Source organism: Copidosoma floridanum, unplaced genomic scaffold (genome assembly GCF_036245765.1).
Source record: "Copidosoma floridanum isolate Cflo_tuat_1 unplaced genomic scaffold, Cflo_Japanese_pri ptg000014l, whole genome shotgun sequence".
Classification (NCBI taxonomy): Eukaryota; Metazoa; Arthropoda; class Insecta; order Hymenoptera; family Encyrtidae; genus Copidosoma; species Copidosoma floridanum.
In genome coordinates, this window is record NW_028321891.1 from 8,073,200 (window position 1) to 8,099,002 (window position 25,803).

Consider the following 25,803-nt stretch of genomic DNA (forward strand, 5'->3'; position numbering starts at 1 on the left):
AATAAAACAAAACAAACAAAAAATAGTTAGCATATAAGCGATTAAAGATACCGTCAATTATTACATAATGTTCATAGTGTGCCTATTTGTAGGGTTAACGAATGAAGACACTTAGGCATTAGAAAATGTATTTTATAAATTTATAAAAAAAAAGAAAGAAAGAAAGAAAAAACAGATGAATGTTTGCACGCCCGTTTTTTACTATTATCATTACATGTAATCAACGCCGCGGTGCAAATTAAGAGGAAGACTGCCAATTCTGTGCAACGACATTTTAAATATGAAAATAAAGCTATTGTGAAGTTCTAAATTAGTAAATAAAACTATTTCTTTACTATTTAAACCATCTATTTTCTTTATCCATTTGAATATATACATGTGTATTTGTTAAACCAACAATACTAGTGGCACAATCCCCCATTCCCTGCAATGGTAAAGTATATTTGCATCCGACATAGGTATACTAACTTAAAAATCCTGAGCTGTGGCACATTCTACACTAGGCTAGCGATTAAAGGAAGTATGAAAAACGTGTCATCGATATCAGGTGAAAAAAAAAAGTAAAATAATTGGTCAAGTATGTATCTACATTATATTACATGTTCATGTAATCGAGTTTAAGTATCAATATCACAAACTTTTCAAACTTTATGGTATGTTTTATTCATATCAAACTGAGACTAAAAAATGAACGATTTTATCGGTGTTGTTAATACGGCTAACTTATTCATTTACAATATGCAAGACCAAGCGTATGCTTTCTGTACCAATTGCCAAAATTAATAGTCTTAAATTTTCACGAAGCGCAGCAACAGTTTGCATAATCGTAAAAAAAGTTACTAAAGCTTTCAAATCTTGAAGTAGTACAAATAAAACCATTTTTATCATGCCAAAGATGATTATTTTCGTACCCCAATAGTTGTCTCTTCAAAAATCGAAAAAAAAATATTTTGTGACATACAATCATAATGAAATAAAACTGATATTTTCTTTACTAAGTACAGTCGTTCCCTAAGTCCTTTGAAACTCCAAGAGATGACACTGAGAGTATCGAAAATAGTTCGTTTATGAGGTTTTGATGGAGACTAATAAGTAAAAGAACCTTTAACTAATCAGGGCCCTTTGGCCAATAATAAAATATAATCTTGAAAATTTTCGTACCCATACATCTCCAGGATAATTGTTATCCTCGCACTATTGTTTCTTGAAACTAATAAATAATCATTACCTGAAAGTATATCACATTGAAAGTGAAATTTGATACGTATTACATATTTTTAATACGCTTAGAAAATTATGTGATGTAATGGAAAAGTTTTTAATATTATTTAACCTAAATTCTGAATATACTAGTAATAATAGTGTTTGTTTAAAAAATATTTTATTAATTAAAAGATACTTCAAGCATAAAAAATCGGAAAGTCAAAATTTTTTTAATAAGTAAGAATGTATAGGCACTTAATTATTTAAAAAAAAAATCATCACAATTAATATTTCTACAAAATTTCTTGAGTCTTGTAGAATAACGCACCAAACATAAGCAAGTCAAAAATTTTAAAAAGTGAAATCAAAACTCGTGCGTTTTTATTACTTTTTTTACTCATATATAATTTGTAACACAATTTAAAAAATGCATGTTACATTATTAGTATGATTAAAAATTAATAAGTTTACGATACGTGTGAGTGTGTGTATGTACACATATCAAACATGTTTAATGTAAACAAGCACTTGATCTCCACCAAATATGTGCATGCTTTAGTTGGAATGTACGTTAACATGAAATACAATTATTTCCAAGTACACTTGTATCATTGGAATCCGCCACGATAAAAATTCCTTATTGTATTGAATCTGTCAGGCAGATTATCAAAAAATACTCAATAAACAATGATTTTTCATTTTTCTACATCCAATTTTTCTAATTATCTACCTGAAAAACGCAATAAAATTTTTAATGTAAATCCCCTACAAGTTAGATTAAATTTAAAAAGAAATAAATATTGTTAATATTATCTTTATTTTCTTAAAATTATCAGTTAGGATACTTTACATTGTCATACATATACACATGCACGAAATTTAAGGAACTACTGTTTCACAATACTATACACACAGTCAAGGTGAAGTTGAAAGAGTGACATTAGTTCCTGAAAGCTATTATAGCTCTCTGGTCATATATACATAATATCAATCAAATCTGCTCATATTTTACAATTGCGTCATAAAGATAATCGACTTTATAAGAGTAAAGACTTTTTAAGAAAGTAAAGATATTTTGCAACCCAGACGCTGTCGATTCTAAGACATTGTGAAAAAAAGTACATCTACATGGTTAATGTATCACTGAACATCTATTTCCATAAAATAAATATTAGTTGGCATTAAAAATATGCTACGTGTAAATTGTTAAATAGTACTTTTTTTAAGCAGCTCACGGTAGATCACCTTCTGCCATGTATAATTAGGCATGTGCTATATAAAATAGTCTTAGAAAAAAAATGTATACTTTTTGATAAAAACAATCAAATAACTTAGACTATTCGAAACATATGGTACGTATAGCAACACAAAGTAAAGTTTGTGGACACAAAGTGAAATTACAATTCACTGGAACTAGGGGCGAATCAAGACCCTTTGTTATCAGTACGATCTTTGTCAATTACGTATACGTGACCATCGCAACATTAACAGTTCATTACTCATTTCCTAACTACAGCTCGGATTGTGATAATGGGATATACCTACTTCGTCCTCAAGGCCCTGCCATGGAATCACTTTTAACGCAGTAGTGATTGTTGTTCCTACCCCAGTGGGATATTAATTTTTATTTTCATCAAGCTCAGTTTGGTTTTGTGTTCATATTATCGTGCAACATTTGAACATTTAGTTTTATTTACGACTTGTACGACGACAAACTGTCTACAGTGAAAAAGCTTTGTTTGTTGGTAAGATAACTTTTTATACTTTTGTACCCTTCCAGTTATCACTTTGATCCATTTATACTTTACAAGTCAAGCTACAAGTCAAGCTAGCGTTTTTTCGCATTCAACCATTTTCAGCCTGTCTTTTGACGTCAAATAAATTTAAGGTATATTAATCGTAGCCCGATTTCCATAAAAAAATTAAAAAATGATGATACATTTGTGCTACATCATTAACTTATACCACATTTATTTTTCGTTCAAAATTTGTTTCACATAAACCTAGTGTCATAAATATTACAAGTGGTTACTTTTTTTTTACTTCATTATGAATGTAAGTCATTTTTACGGACTATTTGTGCATAAATAAGGTGTCCTTCATTGTACTTATGTTTGTTTTTTTGTTTAACAGCAAAAAATCTGTCCACGATGGCGGCGGCCGGACTTTTTGGACTACTGTCAGTCATTACTGGTTTTTTAAAAATACGATATTTGGCGGATAAAGCAGTTATAGATAATGTAGTCTTTAGAGCGCACTATAAAATCACCTGCGCGATTATCTTCACCTGTTGCTTGGTAGTCACAGCAAATCATCTGATAGGTGAGTACATTAGCTTACCCCACTCGTGCGTACCCCATGAAATAAATTTGAAGCATCACCCTACAGTAACAGCTATCGATTTTTTTTTTTTTTTCATACTTTGAATTCACTGATTTATGCAATTTTATTAGTCAATGCTGCAACACATTTTTGAAACAAAAATTAATTGGAATGTGCAGTAAATTAACTACATGTAAATAAGGCACTTTTGTGAAGCAGCCGTGCCTGAAAATTAGCGTAAGCCCTACGTTTTCACCAACACTTTTCTGTATGATTTCAATTTCAATAATCAGTACTACTGGATATCTTTATTGGAATTATCTTTCTATGAAACTTACCCACCTAAAAAATTTGTTCAACCAATTAAAAATTTTCTCTACAATAGGACCACCCTCTTTTGATATTAATATTTTAGAATCAGGCAGTACTCAAACAAATATATAGCATAGACTTTTAATGTTGAATGTTTTTATGAGGTAAAACAAAAAAACTTAAATCATGAATTAATTAATAGTACTGCGCGTAAAATTACATAAAAATAAATTTTGAAGTAATCATTTGACTCGTGATTAAAAAGTTTCTCATTTTCGTAGGTGATCCTATAAAATGTCTCACGGAAGGTACGGAAGACAACGAAAAAGTAATAAATTCCTATTGCTGGATCTTCCCCACGTATACTATAAAAAGTGAAAAAAATGACATCATTGGCTTGGGCAACGATTACAAGAAAGAAAAAAAATACCAATTTTATTATCAGTGGGTACCGTTCACGCTATTCGTGCAGGGTATATTGTTTTACATACCCCACTGGATATGGAAACAGTGGGAAGGTGGCAAGATTAAAGCTATCTCCGACGGAATCCGAGGTTCTACTGTGGACGCACACAGTAAACGGAAAACTTCTACTCAGCGGCTTGTACAATATATCTACGACACGCTACACCTGCATAACAGCTATGCAATCGTTTACTTTTTCTGCGAAGTTTTGAATTTTGTCAATGTGGTGAGTTAGATCGAGTTTGGAAATTGTGAATGTATATAATCATTATATGACTCACATGCCCATGTATAATTCCAGTCTGAGGCTGAAATTTTGAAGTTGAATATGTTTAATTTAACTGTGATACGTTTTTTTATTTTAGAAAATAAAAAAGCCCCAATTCTAATGTCAAAGGCTATTTTGTTTTAAAGTACGACAAAACGTCCAAGTATATCTATTGCACATATAGATGCGGTATAACAACAAGTACATCGTCTCACCCAAGCGAAAAAAAAAAAACTTTTTAAACTCAAAAAATTTCATCGCCATTTGGGTTTCCTTTTTCCAAACCACTTTTTCAAATTTTAAAATAGAAATTTCAAATGACAATAAAAAATTTTTCAATCCTCTAGCTTTCACTCGGTTAGACTATTTATTTTTTGACATAAAAAATCAAACACAAAAATTTGTATGCAAATGAAACACATTTGAAAAGTCTTCAAAGTTATAATTAAACGCCCCTTGTTAAAAATTTTTTTTTCTAATTTATTAATAATTCATTAACTAACTGAAATTTAATATCAATAAATGACAATTGTTTTCTTTGATTTTTTTAAGCTGACCAACATCTTCATGCTGGACAAATTTCTAGGTGGTAGTTTTTTAACCTATGGCTTGAAAATGTTTTCGTTTGTTAATGCGGATCAAGATGAACGTAACGATCCAATGATCGAAATTTTTCCCCGGATGACCAAATGTATTTTCTACAAGTACGGCGTATCGGGATCTATTCAGAATCACGATGCCCTGTGCATCTTAGCCCTCAACGTTGTGAACGAAAAAATCTACATATTCCTTTGGTTTTGGTTCATCATACTCGCCATCATGTCCGGGGCCGCTATTATTTACAGCATGATAATCGTATTATTACCCATCTCTCGAGAGTTAATTCTCCAAAAGATGTTCAAGTTTCACTCTAAGCCGGGTGTTAAGATTTTGGTAGAGGAAACCCAAGTAAGTCATCAATTCAAATATAATTCATTTAATTTAGATTATAATATCAAGTAGCACATTGATCGTGTATTTTCATATTTTTGTTTCAATCTTGTTTAATATTAGTGTTCTAAAATTAGATAGTATAAATATGAATTTATAGTTGTAATAAATATATTTATTGTATCATACATAAGTATAATTAACTACATAAAAGAGTTTTGAAACATGTTAGTAACAAAGAATATCTGCAAATTAAATGATAATAAACAAAAAGAACACAAGTTCTAGATTTCAGTAACTGATTGCTGTTCACATAATATATTTTTATCTGATTCTATATTGTATTACTATTGGTTCAAAACAGTTGTAGGAGTATATTTTATTTCCAAAAATATTCAGAAGTTGTAAGAGCAATACCAATGAAAAAATTATTCATTTTAACGTTTCATTAACTTTCAGATAGGTGACTTTCTGCTGCTCTACCTCCTCGGTCAGAACATAAATGGAATATACTTCAACGAAGTTCTGAAAGAGTTGGAAAACCAACTACGCTCAAGTTTACTGAGCAACGGAGCCAAATGTAACAGTCTAAGAAGAACCTTATAAGCCATCCGTACATACTACGATCGTGTAAAAAAGAATGATTTTTATACTTATACTGTACAACCGGATAATGTAAATGAAAGTGATAACTGTATTGTTTTTCCTAGTTGGGTGTTTGTTCCATTGGCACATTTTTTTTTTTTTTTTTTTTTTTTTGTTAAAACAGAGTTTAGTGAAAAACAAGTTGTCATTAAAAATTCATAGATAAAATACGTCAGAGGACTATCTCCTGATATTATTGTATTTCATAGACAAAACTCTAACTCGTTAAAATCGAAATTATGTATACCAGAAATGAAGTGATTATTCCTAAATGTGTCCTGTAAATGGCAACACTATCTGATGCATTCATTAGAACGTAAATGTAATTAACGCTGAATTTCGTAAGATAAAATATTAAACTTTGAAAAGTTTGATTAGACTCTGCACTTTAATTTCCTTTTTTTTTATTATCGTTAGTTTGAAAATAATAGCAAGTGTTCGAATAACCCCGGAACCCTATATAGCCCGGTCTCCCTATGAATTTCCTTTGACTTAACTCTCTCGCCCAGTACAACTAAAGGCTACTAGAGGGGGGGAGATAGATAAAACGACGTAACGGCCGCCAGTATGAACACAGCTTACAGAGCCGCATGTAGTATACATTACCAGCAGTATATAAAACGTAAGTAAACCATACTGGATGTTTCTATAAATAATTTTACCACAACTTCCTCACATTTAATCAAATCAGAGCTCATTTAAGCACCCCAATATCAAAACGTTATGCAGAGAACACTTTCAATTTTTTTTTTTTTTACATTTTATAACTTTTACTCTTCTGAATGCTTCTCACGTTACTTACGACAGGAAACTCGCCTGTTCGAGCTGATATTGCAACAGGCGTTGCATTATAGATGTCACCACTGATTCTATACGAAATGAATAATTTATAGTCAGTAATTCTATTACTCAAGTTCTTTATCATTATAAAGTATGGATGAAGAAAAACGCGTGAGGGTTTTCGGGGCCCCTGAATTATCCGATGCTAATTTTGACAATACATGTGTTGACACATACCTACATGCATAAGCATCCCACAGTATTAAAATTAAGAAATTTACAAAGTGAATTTGAGTAAAATAGTATTTATTAGGAGTGTATTGACTAGTATGTACAAAGTGCTTACACGCAAAAGAGCTTCAACTGTTAAAAATTTATAGTTAAATAATAATCTTTTAATAATCTTACGTTCAATCAGTGTAAAAAAAATTTTGAAGTATGCTACTCTGCACGGCTCAGGGCACCTTCACTGATGCAATTACAGTTTCATTGAGATGAATTTCAATTATAAATCCTTACAAATCCAAAGGTATCCATACAATACGTGTTATAAGCATGTGGATCATATGTAGAAAGCCAAAATATTCTAAAAGCAGAGCCGAACAACATAATATGTTGTATATATTATATCTGCCTGAGTAAGTAGTTTGTACTTACTAGCTCATACTTACCTAATAAACACTATTTCACCAACATTTTTTTTTGTATCTGATTTTTATTTCATTACTAGTTTCATTTGAATACAAAATAGTAGCGAAACAATTTTGAGATATTTATACTAAACTTTTACGAGAAAGGTGTGTACGTATGAGTAACACACGAGTGGCTGTTAAAATTAATGTCTGATAGTGTTTCGTTCAGGTATGAATCAACTTCGTTTCTAAGTATTAGAAATCTCAAGACCCCTCCACCATTTTTTTTTTTCATAAGTAGGAGGTGACGATTGAAGCGACCCGAGGTACGGAACCCCCCCCCCCCCCTACTATTTGTATATAATATACTCGTTTAACATCGAACGCAAGCAAGTTCACTCATTTGGAAAACTCATTTCATAAAGTGTAAGTACATGCGTGCATGTATACTCTTCTCTTCGTACCTATAGCTACAATTTATTCTTAGTGCAACTGTTTTTTGGATTATTACTCAGCTCCTTAAAAGTTTTTTTCAGGTAGTGTAATATTTTCTGTGAAACAATTTTATTTATATTCAACTGAGTTCAATTAACTGTTGCTTTAAAAATTTGGAAAATCCAGTAATACTTTAGCGACAGTAAATTTTATTTTTCTTTAGGCTGTAAATGGTGAAAAATGTATGTATTATTATAAAATATTGAAGAATGTAAAATATCGTAGTATGATAACGTTTCTTACTGTTCTATTTTTAAACTAAAACCTTTTTTTCATTTTATACGAGGTTGTACGGTTTTTTGATAAAATACTTTTTATACATGTATGAATATGTAGAATTTGCTTTTATTTTCTATAATTTGATAGACCTCCTTGTGTTTCCGTTTTTTAAATATGTTTATACAGACATATATGTACATGTTAATCACCACAATACAGATTTGAGTAATAAAGTTCCCATTGTTTTAAATTAAAAATACAACTTTATATTCGTATTACAATTATTTAGTAAAACAAATCTTTACTCTACGATTGCTAAGGAAATTTAAAAAAAAAACCAATATTTTTCTATCTTGCCATTTTTTACCTTTAAACGTTTTCTCTGCCCATACATTAAAAAAAATTTATGGTTCACATTTAATTCACATCCGACCAGGGTAAGCACGAGGAATCCCTCAATTTCGGTGCTTGCCCTGACGATATGCGTCATTTTAAGTTAGAAATCTACTATTTTAATTAAGGGTTAAAAATAAAAAAAGCTATTTCATAGTGTTATTGAAAATTCCAAGACAATAACCAGAAATTTGTTTTTTTACGTGATATGACGCTTAACCGTGTGTTGATTTATTAAAAAGCTTATAATCTAAACATTAATTTAACGATGACAAAATATTTTCGGGTATTCACTTTTTTAATAAATCAGCGTAATGTGCTTTCTAACTACATATAAAAGCAATGACAAAATATCCTCAAACTACAAAACTCAACTTAATATGAGTATGTTGAAATTTCTTGGTACTTGAATCATGTTTCATTGAGTTAATCTCTTTATAAGATAGATGTCTTAAGTATCTATATGTAAGATACTTCAGGGTTAAAATTTTAAGATACATAAGCCAGTTTAAAGTTATATCACATGCTGTTATTAAATGTCTCTCAACCGCGGACAGGCACAAACAATTTAATTCATGTCCTTGACTTTAAACATGACAGAAAAATGCTGATGTACATGTTATGTGTTCAGATGAATACATACTATCTAATAATAATTATATTCATATTTTTTACAGCGTAAAAGCCGAGAAAGATGGCTATGTTAGAACTATTCACGGGTATCTCTAAATTTTTTAGAGTACGAAATTTAATCGATCATGCCGTTATCGATAATGTAGCCTTCAGATTACACTATAGATTCACTTCGGCTATCCTCTTTGCCAGTAGTCTACTAGTTACAACAAGCTACTTATCCGGTAAGTACTCGACAGTTTTAAATGAATATTCTCTATATATAGTGGTCACTTAACAATTGTTGAAATTGTTATTCTACTTACGTCAATGACATAGAATAGCTTAAATATTATTAATTTTACTTATATAAAAAACATTTATGAAAAATAACTAAGCACAAACATTTTCTACTGTTTTAAGTATTACGTAACTCAAAATTAATATACGTAATTAGATGTCTGTAAGTGTTGGCAAACTTTTATATTATTTAAGACACATTTTATTGAATAGACAAACGCGAGTACATACGTTAAATCGTCAATTTCAAATAAGTTTTAAAAAAATAAATATTTCATGTGCATAATAATTGGAATAGTGACTTTACGCAAGTTAACCAGTACCTCTCTTATTGCTTACATTTTTGAAGGAATTGATTTTCAAAGTTCTACCCTGATAGGTATAAATCAAAAGAAATTCCTAATCTCATTCACAATAACCTTCTAACTCCTACAGAGAATTCCATCGAATGCTTGTCAGAGGAAAGATCTTCAGCGCTCCGAACGTATTGTTGGATAACGTCTACCTTCATCCTACCAAAAATGAATGATAACTTGGGTAACGAGTACAATAAAGGTGGTGAAGAAAAACATTACCAATCCTACTACCAGTGGGTGCCATTCGTACTATTCTTCCAAGCTGTCCTATTCTACATACCTCATTGGTTGTGGAAATACTGGGAGAGCGGGAAGGTACAAATTATATCAGAAAATATGCGAGGTATTATTACTGACTCAAAGATCGAACGAAGAACTCGTACGCAGAATCTTGCAAAGTACATCTACGAAACTCTACACCTGCATAATACATATGCGGCTGTATACTTTTTTTGCGAGGTCTTGAATTTCGTCAATGTGGTGAGTTTTATACTTTGTTACTTTAGTTTTAGATGACTGATGAGCTTTTGATCAATTAAGATGGTAAAACTGTTGCTACATCGTATAAAAACCATATGTCCCGATAACGGTAGATGTGACGTATTATTTTCACAGTAGGATAATTTTTAAAAAACGTTTACTAGCCAGGCATTTTCTTGTTAATTCTTTAACACAGATATCATATTAATATCGATTAATGTAGATTCCCCTGCATAATTACAAACAGCTAACACAATTAAAAACTATTTAATTAATTCACGGAATTTTAGGTGACCAACATTTTACTAATGAATAGTTTTCTGGGTGGTAACTTTTTAAACTACGGCAGTGATTGGCTTGCGTTTATCAATGCGGATCCAGATGAACGCGATGATCCAATGATCAAAATATTTCCACGATTGACCAAATGTACGTTTCACAAGTACGGCCCATCAGGAACAATAGAAAAACGAGATGCTCTGTGTGTTTTGGCTGTCAATATTATCAACGAAAAGATCTACCTTTTCATCTGGTTTTGGTTCTTAGTACTCGTAGTAACATCTGGAGTTATACTGATCTACAGAGCTATTATTATACTGGTACCTATTTTTCGAGAATTTCTTCTCCATTCAAGATTTAAGTTCAGAAATAAGCTTGGTACTAAGACTCTAGTGAAGAATACTCAGGTAAGTCGTCGATTACGGAAAAATCTGCGTTTTATTACTAATTCTCACCTTATCGAGTTATTATACCTTACTCCATTCATTACTTCTTACTGTTCTCATCAATATAAGACCTTTGTTTATTAATATTATAGCTTATTAGCATTTTTTCCAACATAGCGTTTATAATTACTTTGATGATATAATAATATTACAAACAAAATAAATACATAAAAAAATCACCACTTTTTTAGATTTATAATTCATAACTTATGAGGATCAATGCAATATTAAATATTATAACATCAAAAGTTACTAATTTACTGTTACGTAGTTTATACATAGATAGCATTTTAAAATATCTCAAATTTTTTATCTTAATCTCTCTCTATTTATTTCAACTTAAACCCATAAAAAATTAATTTGGCTTTTTAAAAGATAGCTGCGAACCGTACATTCAATCAGAATTGATTATTTACGTATATTTATACTTATCATACCTTCCTTAATGAAAAAAGATCTCATCATAAAGTATACTACTGTAAATATGTAGGTATGCAGAATGCTGTACATACGTCATAGATTTTTTTCGATTATTCATTTTTATACGCTTGATAAATATTTCCAAATCAACAAAAATTAGCATTCATGTTGCAATAATATAAAAGATATTTTGTGTAACTTTTAAGACATCTATGTTAATTTTTTAACATGAAAAACGTACATTAATTTTTAGTATTGCTAATGGTTTCATCAACGACTAAATTTAATGGTACCTTTGCTTCATTTAAGTAATTTTAAAAGACTAATTATTTTTTCTAATTATTCTAATCTATCTCAAGTACATAAGCTTTCTTAATTTAAAAAGTCCATTGCAAAAACTTTTACCCTTTACTTCTAGATTGGTGACTTTCTGCTACTCCATTTCTTGGGTAAAAACATGAACGTTGTATACTTCAATGAACTACTTGAAGAGTTGCACCACTACTTGCAAATTGACTCTTCTAACAGAAACTCAATTGAGTTATTCTCTATTGAGAACTTTTCTAACAAGAACGATTGAATTGTTAACTAGTGGAGCTAAACTGAAAATTGAAACGGAGAATCTCAAAGACGATGTATTACTCAAAGGATTGTACACACAAACTTTCCAAACGAAACTCACATTCGGTATGGTGACGAGCAGAATAGAGCAATACAATTGTTTTTTCTAACTGTTCAACATAATTTAAAGAGACTACGTAAATCATCGATACCATGACTGTTGGTATCCAAAACTATCTAATTATTGATTATTTAAGGTCATTAATCATAAGTCAAAGTCAGATTTGATTGTTTGTATATAAATCATTACAAACAAAATTTTATAAAAATTTTCAATAAATTATTTCTTAAGCGATGATATACCGATTGCGTAGATCAAGACTCATTGGTATCAGAAAATATGTGTATAGTGCCCACTCTTTACAATTCCTGTCAATATTCTTAGCTTGAATGATTACTTATTATTGTTGGTGTTATTATTAATATTATTATTGCTATTATTTTTGTTATTATTGTTATTATTAACATTATTATTATTAAGTATAAAAAAAGTCATAATCTTGTATATGTATATAAGCAAATGAAGCTATTTGTGTGGGATTTATAAGAACTGAAATCTATAATCAAGTTTATTTAAAATATACCATTGTACTTTATAAATACTAATTATGCATTAAAAAGTTATTGTAAATGTAAATGTATAAATATGCATTGTAATAGTTCCAAAAATCTTAGCTAAACATAATTAAAATTTTTCTGAAGCAATATTATAATTATTCTCATTTAAGACCATTAATTTATGTTTGTAAAAATGATGCAACAGTAATGAATATATTTTTATGCTCTAACTTCTCTCATCGAAAAAATACAAGCTGCTTACTAAAGTGCCACTTTGAGTAGCAACCAGAAGATTTTTCACGTAAGTCCGAATACAATTATATTTTAACTAAAACAAGTTATAAAATATTAGACAAAAATAGGAGACAGGGGCTAATTCCCTCAATTTATTCAGATTATTTTATCATACAAAGCATGACAAAGACATTCGATACCTAATCGTATTTAACAACTTCAGAAAATATCAGTACGTTAATATTTTTTTACAAAATAAGGGTTTCATCAAACTGATAAGAAATATTTGTCGAATAAAAATATTTTAAGCTTTGGCCAAAAAAAATTACACCCGAATAAGTTTAGATAAAAATGTTTTACTTTCGTATGTTTGGACGAAAAACATTATGTTTTGAAACTTTTTTAGTTCGAACTTTTACAAGAAAACATGCATTAGAATTTAAATTATGACGCACAAATTTCTGACTAGAGAATCAGATTTTTTTAATAGTGCCAATGTTCGTATTTTGTGAAGTATAAAACTTGATGGACAAATAAATAAATAAATGAACAAATTAAAATGGTACCGATTATCCAAAAATTTTGAAGGTTATTTATTTCTATGAGAATTCTTTATAAAGTAAAATATTTTCTACACAAAATTTTTAGACCATAAAAATCTGTATGGATATCACAAAAATTTGTTGGAATGCTGACACATAGTTTTTTTTCATACACTGCACCAATGCAGTACAGAAATCTCTCGATAATTAACATTTTGTGATATTTCTCTGCGTAAGTTTCATCAATATTAATAGGTAGGTATAGTCAGAGAAATTTCTAACTCATTTACTCACACAACCAAACTGAAACAGAAATGATGCGTTCGTTTTAACTTTCGAATCTCATAAGTTAAAATAGTTTAATGGGCATTTTATCGAAGTTATTTCGTAAATTTCCGAACGACGTCCGTTAGTATTGGGTAGATAAGAAGCAAACGCAACAACAAGTATCAGTATACGTGTAGCATACGAAAATCGTATTGTAGTTAGAATAAAATCGTTACGCCTATACTACGTTCATTTCAGTTCACACACGAATTGCAGTGGCCACTGTCAGTCTCAGACGCAACTTTGGACGTATGCTCATCTCCTGAGAGACGCGAGAGATGTCTCCCATCTTGATCTAGTTTCGATATGGTGTGATTTTCATTGCTCAACTCGAAAAAAAAGGTCGAAGGAAATATTTTATAAACTCGGTAAGTTCTTCATTTTTTTTATGCTCTAAAAGGTTATATTATAAAAGATACATACTCACTATTAATATTCATAGACACAGGCACAAAAAGCCTTTTTTTTCATATAATATTTTCATGTAATAAAGCTCCCGTGTACGAAATTTAATTAGCAAAAACTGTAGGAATACAATTAAAAACCTACTCCCATCCAAAAAATTGAATTTCTTTTTCTTGTGCAACGGAAAAAAAAATTACTTTTAGATCAGAAGTGATGTATAATTTATGATTTTTTGAAGCAAATAAGTTTTATTGACTATAAGGATGGTTTTATTCCATTATTAAATTCTTAGAAATTGCTATAACTTTTGAATGAATACTCCTTAACATTTATAAGACTTGATTGATTTTTGTATAATTAAATAATAAGGAAGGAAAACAAGATTAACGTCATTATACACCGAATTTAGGAAGTGTGTATTGCATGATTATACTGTGAAATAAATTTTTAAAAAACCAATAAACTCATTAATTATTTCTTTTACGACAGATTTATGATTTGTCATTATTATTTTCACCATCCAGACAAAAATATCATAAACTAGTGAAAAACAATCAATGAGGCATAGTGTCTCTAAATAAAAAACTTGAAAATTACACGAAATTAATCCCAAGTGAATTCGGATAGGTTTAAAAACAAAAAAAAAGTATTTGTAAATATTTTGTACAATTTATTATCATATAAAATAAGTCTCTGAATGACTTATTAATCCGGAAGAGCATTCTAAAATATGTTAATGTACAAACAATTTCTAAGGTTACGTGGCCACCACCCACATGTATATCTATTGATGAACACGAGAATTTTTAGTTATGAGGAATGTTGCACCACATTCAACTTGGAATGTGACCAATAGATTTATTGCACTTATCAAATTTTTTTGTTTTAAATACATCTAAGTAAAATGGGGTCAATAATATAATAATATGTACTCGTCAAACCGTTCAATTTGACAGGAAGACTTTGTATAAAAGGTGTGTAATCCTCACTAGAGAAGCTGAAACGCGAGACATCCCCTACTTAGTGAAAATCATTTAATAAAATCTCACAAAATTTGAAACAAAAAGTTGTCGTTATACATGCCAATTTGCACTATTATTATTATTTACCAACTATATCGTCTATCATAATGTACTTAAATATAAGTTTATTTAAAAACACAAAAATTGATAAATTTATTTAAAACACTTTTTATTTCCCATAATTTTTTTAAATAGATTTACTTGAATGTATTGAAAACAAAACAAAAACAAACAAAAAATGGACATTTTTTGAAACACTACCAATGCCCAAGTCTATGGATAAAAATACGCATACAAATGAAAATTTAGACACATAGTTACTTGACCAATTTTTTTACAGTATCAAAGCCGTTGAAGATGAGCGTTTTGAGAATTTTCACGGCTGTCGCCGGTTTCTTCACAGTACGACAATTAGCCGAAAAGGCCACGATTGATGATCTATTCTTCAGGCTGCACTACAGAACTACCACAGGTTTCCTCTTACTTGGTAGCGCATTAGTCACAGCTTACTCATTCATAGGTAAGAATTAGTGCTACTTACTTTTTCTTCTACTCATTAAATGTAAAGAGAACAATAAAATATTTTCCGTTTTTTGTTCTCAAAAATTTTAAGGTGAGCTACAATAGGTTGTTTTCTTTTGTAGTCTTTTTTTCAATTGTTATCCTGCATTGGTTGTAAAAAAAATTATGTAAAAAGTAGTCACCATCTGTCATTTAGATAAAATTCATATGTATTCTTCTTATTATTTCAGGTCATCCTATGACATGTTTGTCAGATAGCAGCGTGTCTCATATAATGACTCTTTACTGCTGGATCACGTCCACGTACACCCTACCGACTAAAGATGGACTAGGTACCGAAGGAGTCGAAAAGTACCATTCGTACTACCAGTGGGTGCCATTCGTGCTTTTCTTCCAGGGTATCTTATTTTACATGCCCCACTGGATATGGAAACAGTGGGAGAGCAAGGAGATACAAGCCATATCTGAGGGTATACGAGGTTTTACCAAGGACTCGAAAGCTGATCGAGCCTCCCGTACGGAGCAGCTAGCACAATACATTTACCAAACTATGAGGGATCGCCATTCCTATGCGGCTGTATACTTTTTTTGTCACATTCTTAACTTCGTCAACGTGGTAAGTCTTACGCCAACTCACTTGTTTGATCATGAATTTTTCATAAAGCTGGGATAGTGTTTAATTTCTCTCGCAACATTGACAAGTAACAAACTCGTAAATGAATTATTCTGAAGTAATACATGTCCAAAACTAAATTATAACTTTTCATGGCTCTAGTTAGCTAACGTTTCGTACTTTTCGATTCTCAATAGCTGGATGAGTGTACGGGTAATTTTCTATCCTAATATTGTACTCTTCATCGTGTACATATACAGGAACAAATGTGTTTCCTAGGTTTAATCAACACACAAAAGTACAATGGAGAATGGAAAAAAAAAATGAGAAAAGGATATTAATCGAACACGTTGCATCTTCAGTCGTTACCATTAAAATTTTGCAAAGAAAAAATGTCTTATTGCTACGCGATTATCATAATTATTTAAGAACTTTTTACTCAACTTCAAACAATAGAATCATCAACTTTGATATGTTGTATTTAAGGTAACCAACATCTTCATGATAGACAGTTTTCTGGGCAACAGCTTCTTGAACTACGGCATAGAAGTATTTCAGTTTATAAATCAGGATCCAGAAACACGCGACGATCCAATGATCAGGATCTTTCCGCACTTGACCAAATGCAAGTTGCACCCTTACGGTCCATCGGGTACAACAGAGACTCGCGATGCTCTGTGTGTCTTGGCCCTCAATGTTATGAACGAGAAGATCTACATATTCCTGTGGTTCTGGCTGTTCGGACTCGCTGTCGTGTCTGGATTTGCCCTCATCTACATGACAATCGTGCTTTTTCCTGTTTGTCGTAAACTCGTGGTCAATCGGTTGTTTAACTTTAATTCAAAGATAGGTACCGATATTCTGGTCAAGAAAACTCAGGTGAGTCAGCTCTTTGAGCTGAATCTACGTTTTACTAACAATCCACGAATAAAAAACACGATGCCATCCTATTGCTTATCACATTTCTTACTTCAATTTTAAATGTTTGAGTCATACTAAAGTGAAAAAATTTTGTCATCATAATAGTCTATTTTTGTGGATGATCCTGTAGAGTAATGGGTAAACAACTATTGGACAAAACGTACGATCACACACATGTTAGTTTAATCATAAATTGCACTTACAATTAAATCAATAACGTACCAATTTATCTGTTACTTGCATGTTAAAAGTAAAAATAATACACTTACGTCGAAAATGCATATGAAAAGACAGTCTCGGATCTGATAGTGAAAATTTTTCATACACATCAATGCGTACACTTTTTTTTACCAATTCGATCAAAAACATGTAATAATAGTGAGGGTACATTTTCGGTTGAAGTATGAAAAGTGAATTCACTTCAAATACTAGCATTATTTTTAAAAAAAAGTTGACAAATATCAACCTAATAACATTAACATATCGTAAACTTTCAGATTGGTGACTTTTTGTTGCTCTACCTGCTAAGCCAGAACATCAACAGAACGGTTTTCAAAGAGGTGTTGGAGAGTTTGGTCGACTTGTTCAATTCGAATGCTTCGACCTTCAGACCAATGAGAACTTAGAAGAACTATGTTTTTCAACTACACCCGAAACGGTGAAAAATCACATAATAGAATTCATACACTTTTTTTGTGTTTCTTCACTATATGTTTCTATTGTTAAAAAGGTTCGGTAAATTCATCTAAATGTCACGTAATATCTCAAAATTATGTATATGATAAATTATGCTCATTAAAATAGTAATGAATAATGAGTTATATTATAGTCTCTATCATGGTTTTGAAGCTTACATTAACTTTGTCCGTAGAATGAAGTACATTTTAAGTTTGATCTGTAGGCTGGTGTAAAAACATTACGATGGTGACGAAATATCAATAATTACAAAAAAATTTCGAATCGAAGTAAAATTAATTCATTTTAAAGTGTATTTTTTCATGAATATCCTTAAATTTAGATATCAAATATTCACCATTTAGCATACATTCTGTACATATCAAAATAAAATATTTTAAAAAAACGCAGTACCAAGATGGGTACCAAAAAATTTTTTGATAATGTTAGGATGTAAAAACTTGAGCACTTATTTCTTCCAATCGACAAAAATAAAAAATGCATCCAACAGTGCCATATATTTAAATTATATGAATCGTCAAAAGTAACAGCAATCTACTGAATCATAATTTATTTGCGTACGTAATCATGAAAAACAAATGTCTAATAGCAAAATAGACCAAAAAAAAAAAAAAAAATTGATCAAAAAGAAAAAAAACTTGTTAAAATAAAACGGGAGTTCATTGCACTCCACTGCCACGTACAGCTGATATGCTCATTTTTTTTCACAGCAATGATTTTGCATTGCATTGTTTTGCCGCATTGAATTCAAGGAGGATATTACTCACCGATTTCCCCAGTCGACCTTGTTGATAATCTGGAGCTTGAGCTCGCGCGTCTGGTCGGTCGTGAGCGTGCCGGCGAGCAGCTGTCGACGCCACTCCAGCAGTTCGCACATGACCTTTCGCAGCGTGTTGAACTTGTACGTCTCCCGGTCCTATAATGCATATGCAATAAATAAATTTTTCTTTTTTTTTTTACACATTTTAGTCAATTGCGTATAATTACTGCTGAAATTAACGATAAACCCTTTTTTAAAATATTTATTTTCATATGACTGAAGCATTTTTGTTTGCCGTGCAATTGGTTGAACAGGTTTAGTGGATCGTAGTAAAAATTAAAATGGAATAATTTTGCAATATAAATGTAATCGAGAGTAATGCTATTTAATTTTCTTATACTCTAGGAAAAATGAGACCAAAAATATTCTTGGATTAGTTAAAATGAAATAAAATTTTACATAATTTTTGAATGTCTCTTTACACTATGTTGCATACATTTTTATTAAAAAAAAAAAGTTAATAAAATCATCGCTTGTTTATTTATATGATGGAGCTTACTTCTAGAGTTATATTATTAAAAAAAAAAGGTTTCCATAATTAGGAGCAATGTACCTAAGGTTGCAAAGGTCAGATTTGGTATGTATATTCTACAAAGACCAAAAATAAGCATGAATACAATAAGTGACATTACATTTTCTTCTGATAGTGAGGTGTATGCTTATTAAATAGTAAAAGTGACGATAAAAGTAGCCATGACAATTTATATCATGTAAAGCACATTGAGCATAACCAGTTATGTAAAAACGAAATTACGTGTATCCACTTTTTAGTAATTAACGATTTTCTTAATTTTACGATAACTGTCATTTTGAACGAGTCGATAAATTCGAAGGGAAAAACTATTTTGTTTTATTGGTATTGGATAATTTATTTGATTTTTAATCAATAAACAATTCGTCATTTATTCCACTTTACCATGATTTGTTACAAGCTAAATCTAAATCGACGGCTTAAGAAAATCCTTGAGAAATGGGTCTGATAATCGTGATGTCATTTTAATATTGTCAAATTCACGGCCATGTCACGATTAATTTTTCTCAAGAGAATTGTAATTGATTGTTTCTCAGTTATGATTGATATCAAATATCTTTCCTTTATTTTTTATGTCTTTCCTTTGGGTATCTGACAACTCATCGAGACACAATAATAATTTTTTTCGTTTTCTCATGGCAAAAATTATTTCCCAATAATACTATGAAAAATAATGCCAAGCAAAACAAACCACGTATAGTTTCTTCCAAATGCCACCCCATTCTCTCAAGACTAGTGTGACTTCTCGCACGACTGGATCCTCGAGAGGTATGACCGACTCGAACAGCCCTTCGTTTTCGATTTTGCATGATTTTAAGTGTACGTAGGAATTCGGAAATATTCCCTTCACAGTGCGATTTTTCGTCGAAAAGCCTCTGTACCATCCTGCAAAAGCATAAATAAAATTATATATACAATTTTTCAACTCGAAAACATACTGTGTTAGTTTCTTTTAATGTTTTAGCAACATAATTTAATTCAAATCGTGCCATACATCAACAGAAAACAATATCATATACATACCCGCACATTCTTCCAAGATCTGGAGGGTCTCGCCAATTTCGAGAGGCAGACCGTAGCGCGTGTCGCCCCGCCAGTTGTAAATAGCTGCAACAAAGAAAAAAGAAAAGAATTGTATGTTAATCATCACTTGGTAATCTATGTTTATGTTAGGCTTTAGAGGATACTATAAATAGGTGTACCCAACAGCGCAACTCTAATTTTATACTAAAAATAATATAAAGAAACTACTGACGAAAAATATCGGGGTATTGATGTTAATTTTGACAAAATGAAGCTTATTTTCTATATATGTAGTTTACCATATAATATAGTTTACCATAGATAAATCATGTCCATCCATAAATTAATTTGGTATTCATAATGATTCCCCTTAAACTTTTTAATGAAAGTTAGGTCACAGCACTCAAATTTACAGGTACTGTAAAGTATGTAAACACATTCATACGTATATAAACGAGAAAAAATTTCAGCATAGCTAACATGGATTATCAACTAAAAGTATTAATAATTTCGTATTTTCAATCATCTATATTCTACACGCAACATACACCTAGCCAAGCTGGTATTCGGCTCCGGAAACATCGTTATCAGCACAACCCTAAAACTCACGAATGAATTTACAGCAACAGTTCAAATGGCTAGCCTAAAAACAACAACAATTGAATTTTCCATTAACAAGGTCGCACAAGTGCTCCATAGGCATTGGAGTTTGTGATAAACGACTCATCGTTAACGCACTCGTGCGGATATTATTACAAGCACAATGTACCTATGGTTGGCCCTACCCCATTGATGTTCGATTTATACCCACGTAAATTAAATCGTTTGTGCACTGGACTGGTTGTTAATAATCATCCCACCCACGTGATTTAAACAAAAAGAAAGGTAGAATAGGTATCTCCTCAACCCAGAGGATTCTGTGCGCAAATTGCGTATATGGTAAAAAAAAGTCACCAGCTCAGTGTCGTCGATGATACCCTGCACATTCGAGATATTGTGTCGGAACGAAGGTACTTATATACGCGCGTCAAAAGGAACAGAAATGGAAAGAAAAAAAAGAGAGAGGGAGTCAATGTATGGACTGGGAGAAAGAGAGATGACGAGAGACTAAAAAGGCCCAGAAGCGAGAGTGTACATAGAGACCGGAAGCGCGACGGAATACGAACTTCCGGCCGGCGTATATATGCGGCACATAATATAATATATGCGCACACGTGCAAACGCTCCCTCACAGGAGTCCATAACTTTGCTGCTCTCTCTCTCTCTCTTTCTCTCTCATATGGTATTGTATGCGTATACAGAGGAGTAGGCGCGCAAGATGCATCTCAATGAAATGGGAACCACCGCACATAGAGCGTCGTCGCAAGCTCATATCATATATGTGCATGTGGACACGTGGTACGTACGTGCACTCTCACTCCTTTTTCTCCTCTCAGCTTCGCTTGGACTCTCGGAACACACCACATCCTGTCTACTGCTTCGAGTACATGCCGGAATCTGCGAAAAATCGGCAGATCGAGGAATGAAAGTTGGTGTGGCCTAAGGGGTGCTTTTTCATCTTAATGGGGAAAAAAAATATGGGAATAATGTTCAAGTTGCATCGTAGATGTAACTCAGTTTAGAAGAAAGCTCGACCATCCGTTGATTGGAAGCTCCCACCAAGAGCTTTACGTTGTGCCAAGATGGAGTTGAAAGTTGCGGATGATTCAACCTCATTCGTCAGTTTTGAAATACGTAAAAATCTAGTAAGTATAGCTCATTCAATCGTCAATCAAATTACCACACGTTTAATCCTAATTTGAATAGCCCATAGCTTTAGTCTCAAAAGCTCAAACCGCAGCTTTTTATCGGTGCTTTTGGTTATCATTTCAAGCAAGTGATCTCATTTCATCCCACATCGAATTACAACCAAAAGAGTAAAAAAAATTTTTATTTCCGATGACTTTGATCTTGTTACAATAATTTTCCGGATCAAATGGAAAGAGTTATCGCGAAACAAACTTATTTGACCATATGAAGCTGAAGGCAATAATTACACCTGAAGCAAAACTACACCTAAAATATTTGTAACCAGTTTTAGGTTCTTTCGCGTCTGATGATTTTTCGTGGATTTTACATGTATGAAGATTAATGATGGTATTTTGCGCGCAACACGGAAGCATGTACATAATTATGTGAGCAGTGCTGAAAAAAAGTCATTAATTATGCAGATAAATTAACGCAATGATTACACGTCACTTCAACGTTGACATTCGTTTTTTATTTGAAACATTTCATGCTCATGAAACTTTGAGTTTGTATAGAAACGCTTTTTTAATTATAATTTTAATCAGAGAAAATTATGCATCATGTCTATTAGATAAATTTGATACTGTGAATTAATTTCTATAATATTCACACATAAGCTCTTTTAACGTAACTTTTATTGAAACATTTTGCTGTGAAAAGAGCTTTCAAATTTTTGAAATACCCGTTTTTTCATACTCAAAAATAGTTTGGAAAACGTACGTTACATTCATGTAGCAACTATTCTTTTTTTTTTTTTTTTAATTCATAGGGCGTACAAGAACCAAATTTTAGTTTTCTCTTCAATCACATACATTATAGAGGTAATGATTATTTGAAGAATCGCTTTTAAATACAACCGCACACACCGACCCAGCAGCCTCTTATACCTCCACACGTGTAATACTTAAATACGTCGGCGTACGACTGTTTCTTGTTAAATGCTCGAATAAGTATGCAGCGATGAGGGGGCCGTCTTGTTTTAATAGATTACGTCGCTGTTGAATTAGATTGCTCGTACATAGGGAGACTGGCTCGCCAGGGTCAACATTTGGTTAATGTAAGCGATTTTCACTCGCATATCTTTTTTTTTTTTTTTTTTTTTTCTTTTCCAGATCGGATAAACATTACGAGCGAAGAAAGAAGTTCTATTTCTCGTCATTCGCGATGGGATCGAGTTCAGCGGGAGAAAAAACCCGACAGGCGGATGTGTTGCCCATATGGGATTGCCGAGGAATTTGTCGAGTCTAGAGCTTTTGAGGTGAAATTGAATCGGCACTATCGGTATTTTTGGATGTTTTCGCAAGCGATGCTTGTAATTCCAATCGCAGACTGTTAAAAACAAAGTCATCGAAAGCCATTTGAAGCCACGCAAAGTTTTTGAAACACTTTGAGAAATAATCAGCTTCTACTGGGACTACAGAGTGCGGAGCTCCTGGTAAGGAAAAAAGCTCATCGCGAATCTCTATTATGGAATGTACGTTCGACTTTGTTTCAGTTGAAACCGTCCAACGCTTTCCAAAAGAAAATAGGACCGACTGTGACGTCCATATTCACAAGTGATTCATTAACAGCGGACGTTTCTTTTTTTTTTTCTGCTCAGACAACTGAAAAAGACTCATTTACAAACATAATTAACGACGACTGCGCACATGCGCGTTAACGTCGAATAAGTCAAGCGTACCACATGACATCACTAATACATGCTTATGTTCTTTGCAGAAAAAACACCTACAGCGTTATTTTGTCGCAAACAACATTATGTCACACAAATTCTCTGTAGAGCCAAAAAAGCTCCCAAAAAAAAAATATATATATATATATATTAAAAATACCTATAGTTACCAACTCGTCGCGCAAGGCGCAAAAGTTTAATCATACCGAGCAAGCTCTACTTCAGCGATAGTGTGCGATATAACGTAGCTGCGAGAGCGTACAATTAACGTGACCATTTGAGCGCGGCAACAACGTGCCAAAGCACGTGTTTTTCTTATCGTCCCACTTGTTCCTCCTCTTCTATATATATATATGTGTGTACAACAAAAGCCCACCGAGTGGTAATTTTTTCTTCCTCGTCTCTTTTCGAAAAATAAGCTTCCCCCCCCCCCCCCGGGTTTCTTTGTACCAACAACAACACTAGAGCAGCGGTAAAGACCTAATGGGCGCATGTACGCTATCGTGCGGCACTAATGGCTCGCTTGCTACTCGTTCACTTGCGGCTCTGTACGACATAGTCTCGAGATAAGTGTGTCAATGAACCGACAATGCCCGTACTTGTGGGATCTCAGATGTGCTATGATACGCCGTACACATATATTTTTGTACTCGAGGTGGAGCGATTCCCTCTTGGGCTTTTCTACATGATTATTTATACGTTTGGGGCACTGAGGTATTGCTCCTCCTCCCTCGATACACGAAAACAGTAGACTGTTTTTTTTTTTTTTTTGCACAAATTATTTGCAAATACTACATTCATGGTTTTAAGGCATTGGGCCATTGTTTAAACAGCAACGTTTCTGCCTTTTTGAAATACAAATCAGGTGACTATGGCTACAAAAATCAATTACTCAATCATAGAAACAATAAAGTAGTAGTAATTGAATTTTTACTGAAAAGGGTTGATTCAATCATTAAAAAATTGTTTCAGCAGTGAAAGTTTTTTTTGAGGAAATTTAAAATTTATTTGCGGGGTCCTGTTTAATTGAAATATACGCCTATCTGTTGCTGGTGGACTGCCAAGCGACAAGAGATTTTTGCCTTTTAAGAACAGTGTCCACAAAAAAAAGCCACCAAACAACCGGATAAGCTCTAAAAGCCGTTTGACATTAAAAGTAGACCAACTGCATTTCTACACCTTTACGGAAGGTCAGTAAAATCTTGGGCGATTTCTCTGAAGACAAAAACAATCGTCGAAATCGGGAAGTAGATCTTACCTTGTTGATTTCGCATTGTCCAAATGAGGATTTGCACTTGAAGCGAACTGGCACAATCAAGTAAAAAAAAAAAAAAAAAAAAAAAAGATTTTAAAATTCTATTAGCTTTTGGTGCACAATTCGTATATGTGTTTTTATTTTTTAGTATATAGGTATCTGTGATTCTATCTACCTCTTCATGTTAGATGGTAATTAGTAATAGTTTTGTGAATGTATCTTTAATTTATATTCTTATTCCTTTACCTTAAAGTTGATTTTTTTTTCCAATCACCCAAATCACATGTATTACGATACTGTTCTGATCGCATATTTATCTCGTTCTTTAGATTTGTCTCAAGTGATAGTCCGTACGTCTCAGTTGATGTGTCTTTATCTGATTTACTATCTTTTATCATCTTACTTACTTTGCGCTTCATTTATCAAGCGTATAAATATATTTTTAAGATACACTTGCAAAAGTACGATTTCGAGGTATCAAATCTTACAGCTTTCATTGCCGACTGATATATTTCTTTATCTCTATATCGGTTTATTTATGTTTATGTGAATGCTATCTCAGCATTTATATACGTATTATGTCTGAAACTTTAAATCTTTGTTGTTTTCAAATGTGTGTTTCTTTAGATAAAAATCAGTTTGGGTCCAAGATGAAAATACACGTGCTCGTGAAAGTAGATTGCCACTACATTGCT

General features: G+C 32.0%; 4 protein-coding genes across 5 annotated transcripts in view; 3 read left to right on the forward strand and 1 right to left on the reverse strand.

Moving 5' to 3' along the window:
• spg (dedicator of cytokinesis spg) overlaps nucleotides 1-25,803 on the reverse strand; it is a 113,166-nt gene that overhangs the window by 70,381 nt on the left and 16,982 nt on the right. Inside the window, exons 2-4 of the mRNA XM_089591870.1 lie at nucleotides 20,394-20,477; nucleotides 20,062-20,255; nucleotides 18,786-18,934 (exon numbers count right to left, since the gene is read on the reverse strand). Of these exons, the coding sequence (XP_089447996.1) occupies nucleotides 18,786-18,934; nucleotides 20,062-20,255; nucleotides 20,394-20,477 (427 nt within the window). The remainder of the gene's footprint in view (nucleotides 1-18,785; nucleotides 18,935-20,061; nucleotides 20,256-20,393; nucleotides 20,478-25,803) is intronic.
• On the forward strand, nucleotides 2,725-6,226 carry LOC106639053 (innexin inx3). The gene is made up of 5 exons (XM_014352490.2): nucleotides 2,725-2,948; nucleotides 3,337-3,525; nucleotides 4,119-4,528; nucleotides 5,123-5,518; nucleotides 5,960-6,226. Exons 2-5 carry the CDS (start codon nucleotides 3,354-3,356, stop codon nucleotides 6,104-6,106), a joined length of 1,125 nt encoding a protein of 374 aa, XP_014207976.2. The 5' UTR covers nucleotides 2,725-2,948; nucleotides 3,337-3,353; the 3' UTR covers nucleotides 6,107-6,226.
• Nucleotides 6,720-12,394, forward strand: LOC149374766 (innexin inx3-like). Of its 2 annotated transcripts, none has more exons than XM_089592034.1 (5): nucleotides 6,720-6,767; nucleotides 9,342-9,521; nucleotides 10,012-10,412; nucleotides 10,703-11,098; nucleotides 11,976-12,394. In XM_089592034.1, the coding sequence occupies exons 2-5, from the start codon at nucleotides 9,359-9,361 to the stop codon at nucleotides 12,135-12,137; spliced, it is 1,122 nt and encodes a 373-aa protein (XP_089448160.1). In that variant the 5' UTR covers nucleotides 6,720-6,767; nucleotides 9,342-9,358; the 3' UTR covers nucleotides 12,138-12,394. The 2 variants fall into 2 exon arrangements, with proteins under 2 accessions (XP_089448160.1, XP_089448161.1); XM_089592035.1 differs by lacking the exon at nucleotides 6,720-6,767 and adding an exon at nucleotides 7,931-7,983.
• Nucleotides 13,902-18,349, forward strand: LOC149374767 (innexin inx3-like). Its single transcript, XM_089592015.1, has 6 exons — nucleotides 13,902-13,958; nucleotides 14,038-14,207; nucleotides 15,607-15,786; nucleotides 16,019-16,404; nucleotides 16,888-17,280; nucleotides 17,820-18,349. Exons 3-6 carry the CDS (start codon nucleotides 15,624-15,626, stop codon nucleotides 17,946-17,948), a joined length of 1,071 nt encoding a protein of 356 aa, XP_089448141.1. The 5' UTR covers nucleotides 13,902-13,958; nucleotides 14,038-14,207; nucleotides 15,607-15,623; the 3' UTR covers nucleotides 17,949-18,349.